The following is a 16619-nucleotide window of genomic DNA, read 5'->3' on the forward strand; positions in this document are numbered from 1 at the left end:
TCTTCTGCAAGACCAGCCAGTGCTCTTAACCGCTGAGCCATCTCTCTCCAGCACCTGCAGTTGTTTCTTAATGTACTGATTTCACTTCCTTTGAGTATACACCAAAATAGTGGGATTGCTGGATCATACGTTTAATTTTTGAGAAATTTCCATACTGTTTTCCATAATAGCTATACTAACATTCTCACCAGCCAACAAAGGATCTATTAATAGTAACCAGAAGAATAAATGAATGAAATAGCTAATTAAAGCCTGTGTTAAGATGTCAGAAATGAAAAACAGCTTTGAGAACAGATTCAGGGACTGCAAATTGAAAAGGTAGAGAAAAACAATTAAGAATCAAGTGGGTAAGATCCCTCCTTCAATTAGGGAAATAGGCAGCAGCTTCCACTGTGAAATAAATGGAGAGGCCTGGATAAATCTGAACTAACTCTACTAGGACAAAGAGGTAGATGAAGGTGGAAGGCAAAATAAGAACACAAACTCCACAAGGGAACTGACTCAATGGAACGCTTTGTCCGTGTTCCTTATGGTTTATACCAGGGCTATGGGAACATGCTGCCTTTGGGTCACTCTGGCCTGTCAGGGCACTGTAAGCAGCCAAATTGGAGGCAAAACCTGGGTCCTCCCACTTTCTTGGCCAGGCCAGGGCCTCTGGTACCCTCAAATATTTCTGAGTACTACATGGACCCCTACAAGAGGGCACAGCTTAAAGCTATTCTCACCCAGATGAACCCTAACCTGAGTCTACGGTTGTGCAAGGCTAACACCAAGGAGGTGGGGGTGCAGGTGAGCCTGCGGGTGGACAAGTCAGTACAGTGCTCCCTGGGGCCTCAGACCCTGCGAAGCAACTCCCTCTGGGACAGAACTGGCCCCAGGGAGAAGGTGGTGGCTTGGGGAGTCTATCCACCAGTGGGTCGAAGAGGTTTGATCCAGCTCCATAAGGATGGGGAAGATAAAGAAGGCCAAGAGCTTCCAGGCCCTGCAGAGGTCAGCCAGCCACTGTCACCAACATCAAAGTCAGATAATGACAAGCAGAGGGAACTTCCATCACAGCCCGAGTCTGGGGAGGAAGATGCTTCACATCCTCAGGACAGAAAGAGGAAGCAGGTACCTAGAAATGCAGCCTTAGATCCACCGCTGAATCCCAGCTTCCAGCTAAACTGTCTTCTCAGCCCCTCACCGGCTTTGTCTTCTTTTTCCAATTATGAAATCTCTCATTTCTGCCTTTTATTTGATGAGGGAGTAGGAGTTCCAGAACATGTGTTTTATGTGGTCTGTGCGTTTTTCCAAGTGTTTGGTAAGATAGAGTACCCAGTCTTTTGCTGTTGGCAGTGAGGAGACAACAGCTTCAAATGAATGAAATGTTAGATGAGACTTTTATTTGGGGAGATTGTGTTGGTAGTGGTGTGGGAAATGGATTGGAAAAATCTGAGTAATAGCCATAAGACCAGTCCCAGTGTGAGCCATCAAAGAGCTGAGAAGTTAAATTAATGTTGAGAATAGCTGAAAGTGAGGCCAAAGAGATAAATTCTATTTCATAGGCAAATCAATTAGAAAAAGAGGATCTAGATTCCCCCCCAATAGTGAAAGAGTCCTCCTTCCCTTTATTTTCAGTTTTTGGAACCAAAATATGGCTATTTTCACTGTAAAGATTGTAAGACCAGATGGGAGAGTGCTTATGTATGGTGCATTTCTGGAACTAACAAGGTAAGTAAAAGTGATCAGAGGTAAGGTGAGAGCCCAGCACAGGTGTTAAGTGGGAATACTTGTTTTGTGTTGGAGCATGACTGTTGAAACCTTGTGTGATTCATCTTGGTGTCCTTGGTGACAGGCATGCAGTGAGTGCTTAGTAAATAGTCACGTGGATCTGAATTGGACAGTCCACAGTAGTTCCCAAGTTATTACCTGATGCTGTTTGGCTTCAGTTCTGTTAGACAAAATGTGAAGTTGTACAGATGAATTTACAGATGAATTTTTGCCCTTGTCTGCATTAGGCCATAACCATTTTTTGTTGGGTTGGTATATTTTGAAAAGGTTTGGGCCTTAGTTTGAGGAAATTTTCACTGTTGATTCACAAAGTGGGACAATAAGTGAGAGAGAGCATTGTAAAGGTTTGAAAAGGTTTACACAAGCTAAGACTAAGTGGTCCTCCTCCCACAGTGTGAGTTAATTATCAGCATCTTAAAGTTAGGGGAGATTTTATGTTCAAAGCCTGGCATGGTGGTGTATACCTATAATCCCAGCACTTGGGAAGCTGAAGCAAGAAGATAGTGAGTTCAAGGCCAGCCTGGGCTACACAGGGAGACCCACTCTTAAAACAAAGCAAAAGCAGAGTGAGAATAGCAGTTTGTGACTGAGTAATTTGCTTCTTTTTTCTCTGGCCTCTGCAGTTCCTTTTCAGCAGTTTACAGTGGGCCCATTTCATTGACATCTGAGAGCATCTGAGTTTGGGCTGCGTGTTCATATACTGCCTTTCTGAATAAGGAGTATGGAGGGAGAAGGCAAAGAGGCATGCTGAGGGCTGAACAAAAACCTGACTCTTTTAGAAAAGATTTATTTATGTTTTTATTTTGTGTGTGTGTGTGTGTGTGTGTGTGTGTGTGTACGCGTGTGTGTGCCAATGGAGGTCAGAAGAGGGTGTCTGATTCCCTGGAGCAGGATTTATAGGTGGTTGTAAATCTCCCTAACTTCTCCTCTGGAAGAGCAGCAAGCACTCCTAACCACTGAGTCATCTTTCTAGGCCCAAACATTTGATATTTGTTTGTTTTTAAAACCTAGTTTCAGGAGCTGGAGAGATGGCTCAGCGTTTAAAAACGCTGGTTGTTCTTGCAGAGGACCTGGGTTTGAATCCCAGCACCCACATGGTAACTAACAACTGTTAACTCCAGTCCTAAGGGATCCAACAGCCTCTTCTGACCTCTGAGGGCATTGCACAACACGGGTGCACTTACATGCAGGCAATACACACATACACCTAAAATAAAAATAATAAATAAAATTGAAAAAAAAACCTAGTCTCATGTAGCCTTGGCTGCCTTCTAGCTTGCTATGCCCTTGAACTCCTGATCCTTCTGCCTCTCCCTTGCAAGTGCTGGGATACCTTGCAGGCCTGAATCACCATGCCCAGCTCAAAAACTTGACTTTTAGATAAAGCATTACTACACAAGATTTTTTTTTGAGACATGAGACAAGGTCTTTCTATGTAGCTTAAGCTGGTCTCAAACTTGATCTTTCCCTCCTCCCAAGTGCTGTGTGTTCTACCACACCTGATAGAATATTTATTTATCTTCACACTCAAAGTTGTTTTTGTTTTTTGGTTTTTTTTTTTGGTCTTTTTTGAGACAGGGTCTCCCTGCAGCCCCAGCTGTCCTGGAACTCACTATGTAGACCAGGCTGGCCTTGAACTCATAGAGATCCACCTGCCTCTGTCTCCCAAGTGCTGGGATTAAAGGCATGCACGACCACGCCCGACCACACTCAGTGTTTTAATATAAAAAATCACATCATGACAAATGATGAAATTTCCTTCTTGATTCAGACTTTGGACTTTACTCTAACTCACCTTGCCACTCCCTTCCCACTTCTATTACTTTGCCCATCTATGGATGCATCTATGCATCTATGGATCCCTCCTTGTCCACCCTTCTGGATAGAGAGGTGATGATTCATTTTCCAGTTTGATTTGGAAGATTGCTAGAATATATTACCAAGCAATTCTTTCAGAGGGTTCAAAATAAGTAAACTTCCTGAATTCTGTTATATCAAAAATACCTTTGTTTTACCCTCAGAACTGAACACCAATTTGGCTGGATACAGGGTTCTGGATTGAGAGCCTTCTTGCAAAACCTTTATGAAACTGGCCCGTTTGTTTCTAGCATCTAAGGTGCCCAGTGATATGTTTTCTGTCTGTTTCTCATTCTTGTGCAGGTTATTTCTTTTTTCTCTCTGGAAGCCTTAATAGTTTTCAGTTTATCACTATAATTCCAAAACTTCAGCAAGTCTGTGTGCATCAGCTGTACTGGGTATTTGGTAAGCATGAAACTCTTAAGACTCACATTCTTCTTTAGCTCTGGAAAGTTTTCTTCTATTACTTCTTATGTCCTCTGCCCCATTTTCTTGTTTGTCTATTTTCCTACTCATTTGTTTCTTTCCAGGGTTATGTTTTAATATCTTCATCTGTTTTAGAGTGCTCTCCTATTTTTCTACTGCCTTGAGCTTTTGTGGGACTAGATATTCTTTCCTGCTGCTGGAGTTCTTTGCATTTTTATCTTATGTAAAGGTAATACTAGCTCAAAATATAATGTATCACTTTAAAAATATTCTACTTTTTATTTTATGTGTATGAGTGTATTGCTTACATGTATGTAAGTGTACCTGTGTTGTGCAGTGCCCACAGAGGTCAGAAGAAGGCATTGGATCCCCTGGAACTGGAGTTACAGACAGTTGTTAGCTGTCGTGTGGGTGCTGGGAATCAAACCTAGGTCCTCTGGAAGAGCAGCCAGAGCTCTTAACTGCTGAGCCATCTCTCCAGCCCTTAATATGTCCTTTTAAGGATTTCTATCAACTCTTCAAATATCAAGTTTTGCATTTTCACCAAGACAAACTTATCCATAGAAACTGCAGATATATCTTTGTATTTTAAATCCAGTATTGAATTTCTTTCCTATCAGTGCCTATTAACTACTTTCAATATAGTCGATTTTTCCCCAAGCCTTTGCAAACCTAGCCCTTTTTTCTTTCCTTTACTCATGTAGCCCATGCTGGTCTCAGGTTTGCTGTGCAGCTGAGGATTACCTTGAATTTATGATCCTCCTGCCTCCACTTCCCAAGTCCTGGGATTACTGGCATGGGCCACCAGGCCTGTCTCGAAGTCATTTTTTAATGTACAATAGACATTGTGGATATGTTGTCAACAGTAGATTTTGTTTACTTTCTCTTTTATGCCTTTTAGCACATATTATACACAATATGTTTCATTATGACATCTTCGTATGTGTATTTAATGTATTGGGATTGTATTCACTTTACTTCCATTACCTTTCTTGTCCCTCTCTTATTCCCACTGACTGCTGGTCCCCTTCCCTTTCCCAACTAGACTTCCCTTCTACTTTCATGTCTTTGTGTGTGTGTGTGTGTGTGTGTGTGTGTGTGTGTGAGAGAGAGAGAGAGAGAGAGAGAGAGAGAGAGAGAGAGATTCAGTGAGTTTCATTGGATGGCTTATGGGAACAGGGATGTGGGTACCTCATCAGTGGCTGCATCACTGAAGAAAATCTTTCACTTTCCCATCAACCATTAACTGCCTGAGATCCTCAGTGATGGATGAGGCCTTATGAACCCATCTCCACTCCAATGACAGGATGTTGATGGGCTCAGTCTTGTGTAGGTCTTGTCAGAGAATCATAGCTGCTGCAAGTTTAAGAATGCAATAGCCATGTCATGCTTAGGAGGCAGCGCACCACAACACTCTCCTCCTTTCTCTTGCTCTTACATTCTTTCTGCTCCCTCTTCTCTTTGTTCTCTGAGCCTTGGAGGGGGTGATGCAGATGTCTGTTTGTGACTGAGATTTCTATAGTCACTTATTCTCATCACTTTGGCAAATAATGAGTCTCTGTGGTTGCCACCACCCACTGTAAAAAAAAGAAGTTTCTTTGGACAGAGCTGACAGCAACACTATTATATAGACATAAATATAGTTATTGAGAAGGCACTTTGGTGGGGATATCATGTCTATTTACCAAAACAACAACAGCAATAGTGTGCCTACTAGGGCCTATGACTTCCCCAGCCATGGGCCTTTGATCAGGTTTACAGTACCAGATATGAATTCCTTCCTGTAGAGAGGGCCTGACATCAAACCAGAAAGCAGTCAGTTACCCCATACCTAAAAATTTTAATTTATTTTGAGAATTTCGTATCTGAATGAATACTGTATATCATTTTTACCTCTCCTAAAAAATGTCATCCACATCTGTGCCTTTAGTAGCAGGACAGCCATCTCTCCACAGTGTTCGACTTGGTCTGTTCACTGTTCACCAACTGGGCAAGGCATCCAGCTCAGAGGATGGCAGGACCTTTTATTTCATTCATTTGTTTATTGTTTTATTGTTGTTGTTTGAGATAGGATCTCAAGTAACACAGGCTGGCTACAAACTTGCTATGTTGTTAAAGCTGGTGTTGAATTTTTCTTATCCTCTTGTTTCAGTCTCCTGAGTGCTATTGGGATTAGAGATATGTGCTGGCACACCCGACTGGGTTTTATAAACTAGGTTAAAATCACCTCCCATCTCTTTCCAGAAGAAAACTTATGGGTTTAATTCAGACCTTACAAGGTACAAAAAACAAGATAAGAGAACTCAGTTCAAAAAATATATCCTGAAGCTGAATGTGGTGGTGGTACATGCCTGTAATCTCTACACTTAGGAAGTAGAGGCAGATGGATAAGGTGTTCAAGGCCAGCCTGGGCTACCTAATGAATATGAGGCAGTCTGGGCAGCATGAGACCCTAGCTCAAAAAATACAAAACAAAATAAGGGCAAGCCCCTCCTGCTATACAGGAGCTCTATAAAGAAACTCCTTTCTCACACAATAACAACAGTAAAATGTATTATGATAGGAGTGTAGACAAAAGTACAGTATGGTGATACATGCAATGGTCCCAAGGATGTGGAAGTAGTGCAGAAATGACATAGAAGCAGAGGGATTAGTCTGCTTGATGGGCTGTATCATGATGTCCAAACAGGACCTTAAAGAAATAAAAGTTTGCCAGGTAAATCAGGGAGAAAACTGTACACAGGACAATGTATGAGGTTTAGAAAGCACGTGGTAATATAGCTACAAGTAACTAAGTTCAAGTGGAAAAGTCAACTTTTCAGAGTTAATAGACTGGGACAAAAGGAGAAAGATTTTGTTCATTCACTGAATAAAACTAATAACAGCCACTTCCCATTGGGTGTCTATTGTGGTTATGTCTGCTATTGAGTGAAAGTAGTGCTTTCTCAATTTTGCAGGTAAGGAAAGTAAAAGTGACTGATAGAACTAGCAGAGCTTAAAACCTCAAGGGTACAGGGCACATACAAAGTACAAAGTCAGTGAATGAATTCAGTTAAGAACTGAAGCCTGGCATGATGGCACTCGCCTTCAATCCCAGCACTCAGGAGGCAGAAGCAGGCAGATCTCTGGATATCAAGGCCAGCCTGGTCTATACAGCAAGTTCCAGGCCAGCTGGGGCTACAGGGGAGACCCTGTCTCAAAACAAAATAAAACAATACGACACACAAAAAAATCTGGGAGCTAAAACTGGAGAGATGTCTCAGGAGTAAGAGCACTGGCTGCTGTTGCAGAGGACCTAGGTTGGATGTGAGCCACATGGTGGCTAACTGTCCGTAACTCCAATTCCAGGGGATCCAGTGCCCTCTTCTGGCCTCTGAGAGCATTGCATACAAGTGGTACACTTGCATACATGCAGGCAAAACACTCATTTACACAAAATAAATTTTAAAAAGTAACTGAGAGGCTAGGAGATGTATGAATATATCAGCTTTTATTAAAAAGACAAATTTCTCTTTAGGTTTATTTCAAACAACTCTGTTGCAAGTGCCAAAAGAGTTTTAATCCCTACCGGGTAGAAGCAATCCAGTGTCAGGTAAGTACATGGAATGCTTTTATTGTTAGTTGAGTTTATTGACATGAAGCCTTTGACAAAGTGTCTGATAAAGTGTCTGGGTCTTCTAGAATTGGAACTTGGTGTAAGAGTGTTAGGTTTATCTTATGTTTGAAATTTTAGAATTATTTTAGGAAAAGAAAAATAAAAGAATAAATTCTATTATTTTATTTTATTTTTTACTTTTAGAAATACAGGGAATATCCAGCATTTTAAGTTACCATATGTTATATAGGCATGATGGCTCAGACCTGTAATCTAAATACTGGGAAGCTAAGGCAGGAGGATTAGGAGTTCAAGGCTAGTCTGGGCTACTTGATGCTCTATCTTGGAAAACAAACAACCAAACCAAACAAAACAAAACAAAAAGTTGCCTTATGTGGTGTGTTTAAGTATGGTGTATGTGTTTCTCCTGAGTGTACTGAGAATGTAGTTATTTAATGTGTAACCATTATATTTTTACTATGGGCTATTTTACTTGTTTTTTTTAAAATATTTTATTTATTTATTTTTTATGCGTATGAGTGTATTGCCTGCGTGTATGTGAGTGCACCCGTGTCGTGCAATGCTGCAGAGATCGTAGCCTGTGTGGGTGCTGGGAATACGAACCTGGGTCCTCTACAAGAGCAGTCAGTGCTCTTAACCACTGAGACATCTCTCCAGCCCCGGGCTATTTTACTTGTATCATCTATGACTGAGCCTTTGTGACAGGTGTTTCCACTTGTCAGAAGGCTGAGTTCAATAAGGTGAAATAGCTTGCCAGAGGTTAGATTTCTAGGACTAAATCTGTGAATGGATTTATGGCATCTTCAGTGTTTAGAAAGTCAATGATTTCAATGAGATCTGAACTTCCTAATAAATTTTTTGCTGAGTTTGGGAGGGGGAGTTTAAAACAGCTTAAAGAAAAACTGTCTAAGTTTTACTAGAAAATGTAACATAAATGATTTTTGTAGTCAAGGTTTTTGTGAGTTGTGGGCATACTGAGATTGAACAGGGTCTTATGCATGCTAGGCAAGCACTCTTCCCCCGAGCTACAACCTCATCCCAAGAAGTTTGGTTTTGTTTTTTGGGGTTTTTTTTTTGTCTTTTTGAGACAGGGTCTCCCTGTAGCTCCAGCTGACCTGGAACTCACTATGTAGACCAGGCTGGCCTCAAACTCACAAAGATCTGCCTGCCTTTGCCTCCCAAGTGCTGGGATTAAAGGCGTGTGCCACCACGCCCGGTCTGAGACATTTGTTTTTAACCAAATCCTTCACTTGTAAATACATTAGTTTCCTAGTTAGTAAAATGAACACTATTTTAAAATCCTAAGGTATTTCTGTCTTGAAACTCTTTGCTTGGGAGTTCTTTTTCACATTTTAAAAAATAAATTTACATGTGTTCTGCTCAAAAAAGAAAACAAAAACAACTAGCTTATCAGAGAACTTGGTGGCACAGGCCAGTAGTCCCACCAACTTGGAAGGCTGAGTCAGGATGATCACAAATTCAAATTCGTTGCTGATCTCATCAGCTGAATTACTAGAATTTTCTCTTCTAGAATTTTTACTTAACAATAACTTCTAGACCATTGTTGGAAATATTAATTTCATTTCCTTGAACATATTAAGCATAGTTATTCATTTAAAATTTTTTTAAATTTATTTTTGTTTTACATGTATGAGTGTATTGCCTGCATGTACGTGAACCTGTGTCATGCAGTGCCCTCCCAGGTCAGAAGGGGGCATCAGATCTCCTGGAACTGAAGTTACAGATGGTTGTTAGCTGCCATGCGGGTGCTAGGAATTGAACCTGGGTCTTCTGCCAGAGCAGCCAGTGCTCTTAACTGCTGAGCATCTCCAGCCCCTATTCATTATTTTTTAAAGATGTATTTGTTTTATATGTGTTTGCCTGTGTGACTGTATGTGTACCAGGTACATGCAGGATCCCACAGAGGCCAGAAGAGGGTGTCAGGTCACTTGGAACTGTAGTTAGAGGTGGTTGTGAACCTCCATGTAGATGCTATGAGTTGAATCCAGGTCCTCTACAGGAGTAACAAGTACTCTTAACTGCTGTGCCATCTGTCCAGCTCCTATTCATTTATTTTGAGACAGGGTCTCACACTGTAACCCAAACTGACCTAGAACTCATTATGTATCCCCAATTGTCCTTGAATTTGTGATAATCTTCTTGCCTCAGCCTCCCAAATGCTGGATAGCAGGTGTGAGCTACCATGCTCAGCAGGTATAGTTATTTTAAAAGCTGTGTCAGATAACTCCATTAACTTAATCTCTTGTGGGTCTGTTGCTATCCTCTTGGTTTTCAAGTCTTCTGTTCTGTCTTCTTGTATAGCTAGTAATTTTTCTGTGAGTGCTGGTTTTGTAAATGACAAACTGTAGTGATAATTTGTAGCTTAGTGTAGTATCTTCTTCCAGAGAGGATTTATGTTTGCTTATAAGAGGTTGGTAGACACACTATCAATTTTAGGTCATTCCTATTTTCCAATCATAGTTGATCTTTTTTTTTTTTTTTTTTTTTTTTTTTTTTTTTTTTTTTTTTCATGTAGCCCCAGCTTGTGTGGACCTTGCTATGTAGACCAGGCTGGCCTCTCTATCTTATAGATTCACCTGTCTCTGTCTCCTGAGTGCTGGTATTAAAGGTGTGCCACATTCAATGGTTGATCTACTTTTGAAACTGAGCATCAAATCTGTGAAGACAGGTTTGGGTTTGTTCTATCCTTGGTCTTCAGGTGTAGCCTTTGAGGTCCCAACACCAAACCTGAGCTGCTGACTGGGGATCATTCAGTCTAGTATATCCTTTAGCCTCATCCATTTGTTAAACTCTTGTCTAACTCTGACTGGTCTTTCCATGCAGCATCTCCTGTAGCTTCACCTTTATAATAGTTATTATCTCTATTTTACAGATCATTGATTCAATACTAGACTCAGTAAGTTCAAATAACTTCCCAAGGTTAGACTGATAGGATTAGACCTGTGCTAGATTGTAAGGTATCTCCAATGTTTAATAAATTGCAGAATTAGATGATGAGATCTTAATTGCCCTTTAAATCCTTTCAGTTTAGGGCAGAGAATATAAAACTACTTGTAGCAGACACACCTTTATGCTTTACTTTTTTCTTTTCAAAGACTAGTCTCAGCTGGGTGTGGTGGCTCATGCCTTTAATCCCAGCATTTGGGAGGCAGAGGCAGGCAGATCTCTGTGAGTTCAAGGCCAGCCTGGTCTATATAGTGAGGTCCAGGACAGCTGGGGCTACAGGGAGACCCTGTCTCAAAAACATCAAAACAAAACAAAAAAACAGTCTCAAATGTCAGGTTTACTTATGTTTCTGTGTTTTCTTCTTTAATGCTTTGGCAATGCTGTGTTGCCTTTAACCAATTATTTTTGGTTCAGTTGTTCCCAGGAAGCTTGGCCCAAATTACCTAATCTTCTATAGTGAGAAGCAGAAATCTATCTTCAAAATGAACCCTTATTATATTTGGCATTTTCTTTCATTAAAAAATTATTTATTTTTGCTTTTATTTTATGAGTGAGTGTTTTACCTGCATGTATGTATGTGCACCATGTGCATGTAATGCTTGTGGAGGCCAAAAGAGGGTGTCAGATCCCCTGGAAATGGAGTTACAAATGGTTGATAGATACCATGTGGGTGCTGGGAACTGAACCCTGGTCCTCTGCAAGAACAGCCAGTGCTCTTAACCACAGAGCCATCTCTCAGCTCAACCTTTTCTTTCTTAAGAAAGTATTGTGATACCACCTCAGTGAATTAACTTACAACGTATTGGCTATTAGAATTCATTTGTAAGGAAAGAACATTCCTCAGTGAGAGAGTAGAGGATGTGAGTATTGGTTTTTTTTTTTTTTTTTTTTTTGGTCTTTTTGAGACAGGGTCTCCCTGTAGCTCCAACTGTCCTGGAACTCACTATGTAGACCAGGCTGGCCTTGAACTCACAGAGATCCATCTGCCTCTGCCTCCTGAGTGCTAGGACTAAAGGCGTGTGCGGCCACACCAGGCCGAGGATGTGAATATTGTATAAGTCATATTTGAGGCTCCTGTTTGGAAAATTAAAATACCAGTTTTTCATGATCTAAGAAGGTAAATCGTGTATTCTGTGTGACTCCTGGAAATATGTGGAAAATAGAGCAGTGATTATCAAAAGTTAGCAGTGACAGGAAGGTGGGAGCGTGCCAGTCCCATAGGATGAGATAATGATTGAAAGGCACTGCTTTAAATATTAGTAAAGATTGAGTATCTCTGTGAAGAAAAGAATTTAGCTTCCCCTAGAATACCTTTCCTTTCTAGTTGTAACAACTCAAAATATGTCCAATCATTGCCAGCATGTTCCCTGGGCAGTGGAATTAACTCTGGTTAAGATGATTGTGCTCATGACTTTTAATTAAATGATACCCACTGCCTCTCATCCCACTGGCTACAAATATATACAAGTAAACAGAAGGACACTCTAAAAAGCTCTCTTAACTGGCTGGGCATGGTGGCCACCTTTATTCCCAGAACTTGGAGGCAGAGCCAGGTGGATCTCTGAGTTCCAGGCCAGCCTGATCTACATAGCAAGTTCCAGGCCAGCCGAGACTACAGGCAGACCCTGTCTCAAAAAGACCGAAAAAAAAAAAAGCTCTCAACTATATTTTTGTCTTGCTTGACATTGAAATAGTCTCTTGAGCATCTTATATGATCATTCATTTTGAAAAGAATAAGTGGTTTTCTACAACTGTTCATAGGCTTCTAATAGGATTCAAAGGAAGATGAAGCTGTCCAGGGAAAGGGGAGTAGGAAGAAATATTTTGATTTGAGGATTACACTTGAAATACTAATTTGATCATCTACTGTCCAAACCGTTCCTTGCTTCCTAAAGATTTGCTCAAAATCTTGTTGTTCCTGTCCTCAAAAGAAAAGACACATTGATCTAAGGAGGCCTCATCGACAGGAACTCTGTGGTCGCTGCAAAGACAAGAAATTCTCCTGTGGAAATATTTACAGCTTTAAATACATCCTATGACAGGTCGTGTGCCTTATGAATTTGTATAACTTACTGTATTATCTTTCTTTTTTCAACTTGGCTCTGACTTAGCAATAGAAAATGGCCTAAGCTTTTGTACTTTTTGTAGGTTGTATAACAATTGTATGATGGAAATAGAATAAAATAAATGCATATGAACTAGACCATGAAACACATTGATGGGTAATTTCAGGGTAAAATCAGCAACAGTACACTGGGAAATGGTAGATACTGAAAGGACTAATGAAGAAGAAAAAAGTTCATTCATGTGCCAAATGTATGAGCTGGGTATTATGACTGGGACTATAGGGATAATCACGGGGGTGAGGTCCTTGCTTCCACTGTACACAATTATCTCAGATGCTGAAATTCTACTTACCATGTGCCAGACATTGTTGTAACTTACTACAGTGGCATTTCATTTTGTTTTCAGATGAGGCCTCATGTTACCCTAGCTGCCCTCCAACTCACTATGTAGTTGAGGATGATCCTCCTGCTTCTACCAGATTTAGGCAGCACAGTGTGTTTTACCACATCCAGCTCACATAAGCCATATTAAAAACTGTTTTTATAGGTGAGAAGATGGAGGCAGAGAGGTCATGGGTTTAAGCTAGGATTTGAACTTAGGTAGACTGGGACTTGTTCTCTGCTTGTAACTATAATGTTTATATTTTTCTCTCAAATTCAGATTGTGACACATGAAACAGTCCCAGGAAAAATGGGACTATAATAGAAAAACCTCTTTAGAGAGGCTTGGAGGAGACACATGAGGATTAAGTCCTGCAAGATGAAGGGAGCTAAGAGAAAATGGGTTTGATTTAAGGGAACAGTGAGAGTAAAGGTCAAAGTAAAAGGATGGACCAGGTGAGGTGGCATATGCCTTAATTCCAGCACTAGGAGATGGAAGCAGGTGGATCTCTGTAAGATTGAGGGCAGCCTGGTCTACATAGCAAGTTCCAAGCCAGCTGGGCTATGGTGTCTCAGAAAGTCCAAAAAATAAAAAAAATGGTGTGTATTTAAACACACACACAAACACACACACAGACACATACACACACACACACATATGGAATAGAGACAAAAAATTGATAGTATTTGGGTCATGAGCCAGAATGTGCTCACCTAGGAGAAAGTATACCATGGAATCCTGGGGTATAATATTTTATACCAATAATTCTAAAACTTTCATATTCCAGTAGTCATTGGTGAGCTTGGGTAAAGGTTCTAATTCAGTAGGTAGTTCTGGGGTCTGAGATGTAAGTCTACCAAGCTCCCAGACGGTCTCTTTGCTGCTGGTGCCCCTCCCCACCAGCACTGTGAATAACAGAACTGAGAGGTGAGATAAAAGAAGAGGTCAAGAGGCATAAGAAGGTGTGATGAAAGTCTAGATGAGAAAGAATTTCAAGTAAGAAGAAGAGAAAGATAAAGGCAGCTTTGGTAACATGGAGTTTAGTGGAATGGTAGGATGGAAACTTATGGCAGCCTGAGAATTGATTGGAGTCAAGGGAAATGGGATCTTGAGTGAGATGTTACAGAGTGAGATTCAGGAGCCCAGTCTCCCATACCACTGTTGATACAGCCATGAAATTAGGTGACAGAGCTGGAGAGCTGGGTGAGGTGCTGCATGCCTTTAGCCCTAGCACTCCAGTGGCAGGGGCAGGGGGGCAGGGCAGAGGGGCAAGGGGCAGAGGGGCAGAAGCAGAGGCAGAGGCAGGTGAATCTCTGTGAGTTTGAGGCCAGCCTGATCTCCAGAACGAGTTCTAGGCCAGCCAGGGATACATAGCGAGACCGTGTCTCAAAAAAAGCCAAAATGAAAAAAAAAAAAAAAAAAAAAAAAAAACAAAATGCTCCACAACAAAAATGCCTGGAGGTAAGGATGTTAAAAAGCCAAGAGGAAGAAGCTGTTATATGAGTTATCTATAAGGGTATTGAAGTCCCTGAAAAGATATCAGACTTTGAGATGGAGAAGGTAATGATAGATAAGATTGGAGGACGTGAACAAGAGGTCTGCAAATTAAAATCACCCAAGAAGGAGTATAAATTACCCATGGCAGGGTATTGTAAAGGTGGGGTGTGGCCTGGAACTCAAAATTTTTAGCAAGCTTCTCTGGTAGTTCTAACACAGCAGAGGCTCACAACCAGTGCTACGGAACAGCAGTAATGGGGTTGAGGGTGGGTTGCTAATACAACTGGGTGGCACCAATCTTTAGCTCTGGGCTTTCTGAAACAGACATAAAGAAGAGAGGTCTGGAAAGAGAGGAGGGGAACAGGGAGAATTTCTTTGTTCTCTAATTGCTAGAGTTCTAGCAAGTCTATGGCAAGTAGATTCACAGACAGTATTGAAGGATCTACAGAGCTGGGTATGGTGGCTCACACCTGTAATCCCAGCTTGCTGTGGGGATGTTGTCTTTGCCTCCCATAATGAGTTTACAGGCAGCTTCCTTGACCATCCTGATTTATTATTTTTTTAATATTTTATGTGTATGTGTGTATTGCTTGCCTGTATGGAAGTGCATTTGTGTTGTGCAATACCCTTGGAGGTCAGAAGAGGGCGTCAGATCCCCTGGAACTGGAGTTACCAACAGTTGTTAGCTGCTGTGTGGACAGGAATTTGAACCTGTGTCCTCTGCAAGAACTGCCAGTGCTCTTAACTGCTGAGCCATCTCTTCAGCCCTATTTTTTAAAAAGATCCACTTTATGTTTAATTACGTGTATGTATATGAATGTACATGTGCAAGTAGGTGCCTGTGGAGGCCAGAGGTGTCAGATCCTCCTGGAGCTGGAGTAACAGGTGTTTGTAAACTACCAGACACGGGCGCTCAGAACTGAACTTGGATCCTCTGAAATAGCAGCAAGAGCTCTCAACAATGTACTCGGCCATCTTTCCAGTCCCTGTAGCCCCAACTGGCCTGGAACTCACTAAGTAGAACAGACTGGCCTAGACCTCACAGAGATCTGCCTGCCTCTGCCTCCTGAGTGCTAGGATTAAAGGTGTGTGCCACCATGCCTGACACTACCTGGCTTTTTACATGGATTCTAGGGATCTGAAGTCTGATCCTCATGCTTTTGTGGCAAGTACTTTATCTGCTGAGCTATCTCTCCAGCCCTGAATCTGCATTTTGACAAAGCACCCTAAGGTGAGTCTTAAATTTGAGCACCAGTAAAGCAGTGCTTGTCTTAGCTGGTGATTAGAATCAGATGTGGTGCTTTAAATAGTACTGAACTTGAAACCAATTTGGTCTGTCTCTGGAGTGGAGCCCAGCATTGGTGCCCTAAGTTTCCCAGTTAATGTGTAGCTAAGGATTCAGATCCATTGCCTGCCCTGATTTTTTTTTTTTTTAAAGACAGGGTCTCCCTGTAGCTTCAGCTGGCCTGGAACTCACAACGTAGACCAGGCTGGCCTTGAATTCACAGAGATCTGCCTGCCTCTGCCCCCAAGTGCTGGGACTAAAGGTGTGCACCACCTGCGCGACCATGCCCAGCCTGCCCTAATTCTTACGGATCTCTTGCCCAGGTCTGTTTGTTGCTTAAACAGACATGTATGGTAGTTTTTCCCACTAAATAAAGCCTGCATGTCCTTAGGTCAGACTCTCCACTAGACTCAAATATCTGCCTATTCACTCACTATCTTGTCTTTGATGTTTAGTAACACCTCAAAGCTAACATGTCTGAAATTAAATCTTGCTTATATTTCCTAAACATGTAGTTCCTCATCCCATAAATAGCAACCCAATTCTTTCAGTGATTTAGGCTAGTCTGTGAAGTCTCTCATGCCATCAGCAAGTCCTGCAGCTCTACTTTTGAAATATGCCCAGAAAATACTGGGCTCCATGGTTCCTGCCCTAACTCAAGCCACCATCACTTGTGGACTGCCCAGTTGTATTTGACTCCTAATATTGACTTCTGCCCATCTATAATCCATTCTGTGCACATCAGCTAAGAGT

At 41.4% G+C, this 16619-nt stretch overlaps 1 protein-coding gene across 2 annotated transcripts; it reads left to right on the forward strand.

The window, feature by feature from the left end:
- Zar1l (zygote arrest 1 like) lies at positions 1-12807 on the forward strand. 2 transcript variants are annotated; one of them, XM_029559668.1, is made up of 4 exons: positions 1-1110; positions 1618-1710; positions 7571-7645; positions 12532-12807. In XM_029559668.1, the coding sequence occupies exons 1-4, from the start codon at positions 505-507 to the stop codon at positions 12673-12675; spliced, it is 918 nt and encodes a 305-aa protein (XP_029415528.1). In that variant the 5' UTR covers positions 1-504; the 3' UTR covers positions 12676-12807. The 2 variants fall into 2 exon arrangements, with proteins under 2 accessions (XP_029415528.1, XP_029415529.1); XM_029559669.1 differs by lacking the exon at positions 1618-1710.
- Positions 12808-16619: the final 3812 nt, after the last annotated feature.

Source organism: Nannospalax galili, unplaced genomic scaffold (assembly GCF_000622305.1).
Source record: "Nannospalax galili isolate Female #2095 unplaced genomic scaffold, S.galili_v1.0 scaffold768, whole genome shotgun sequence".
NCBI lineage: Eukaryota > Metazoa > Chordata > Mammalia > Rodentia > Spalacidae > Nannospalax > Nannospalax galili.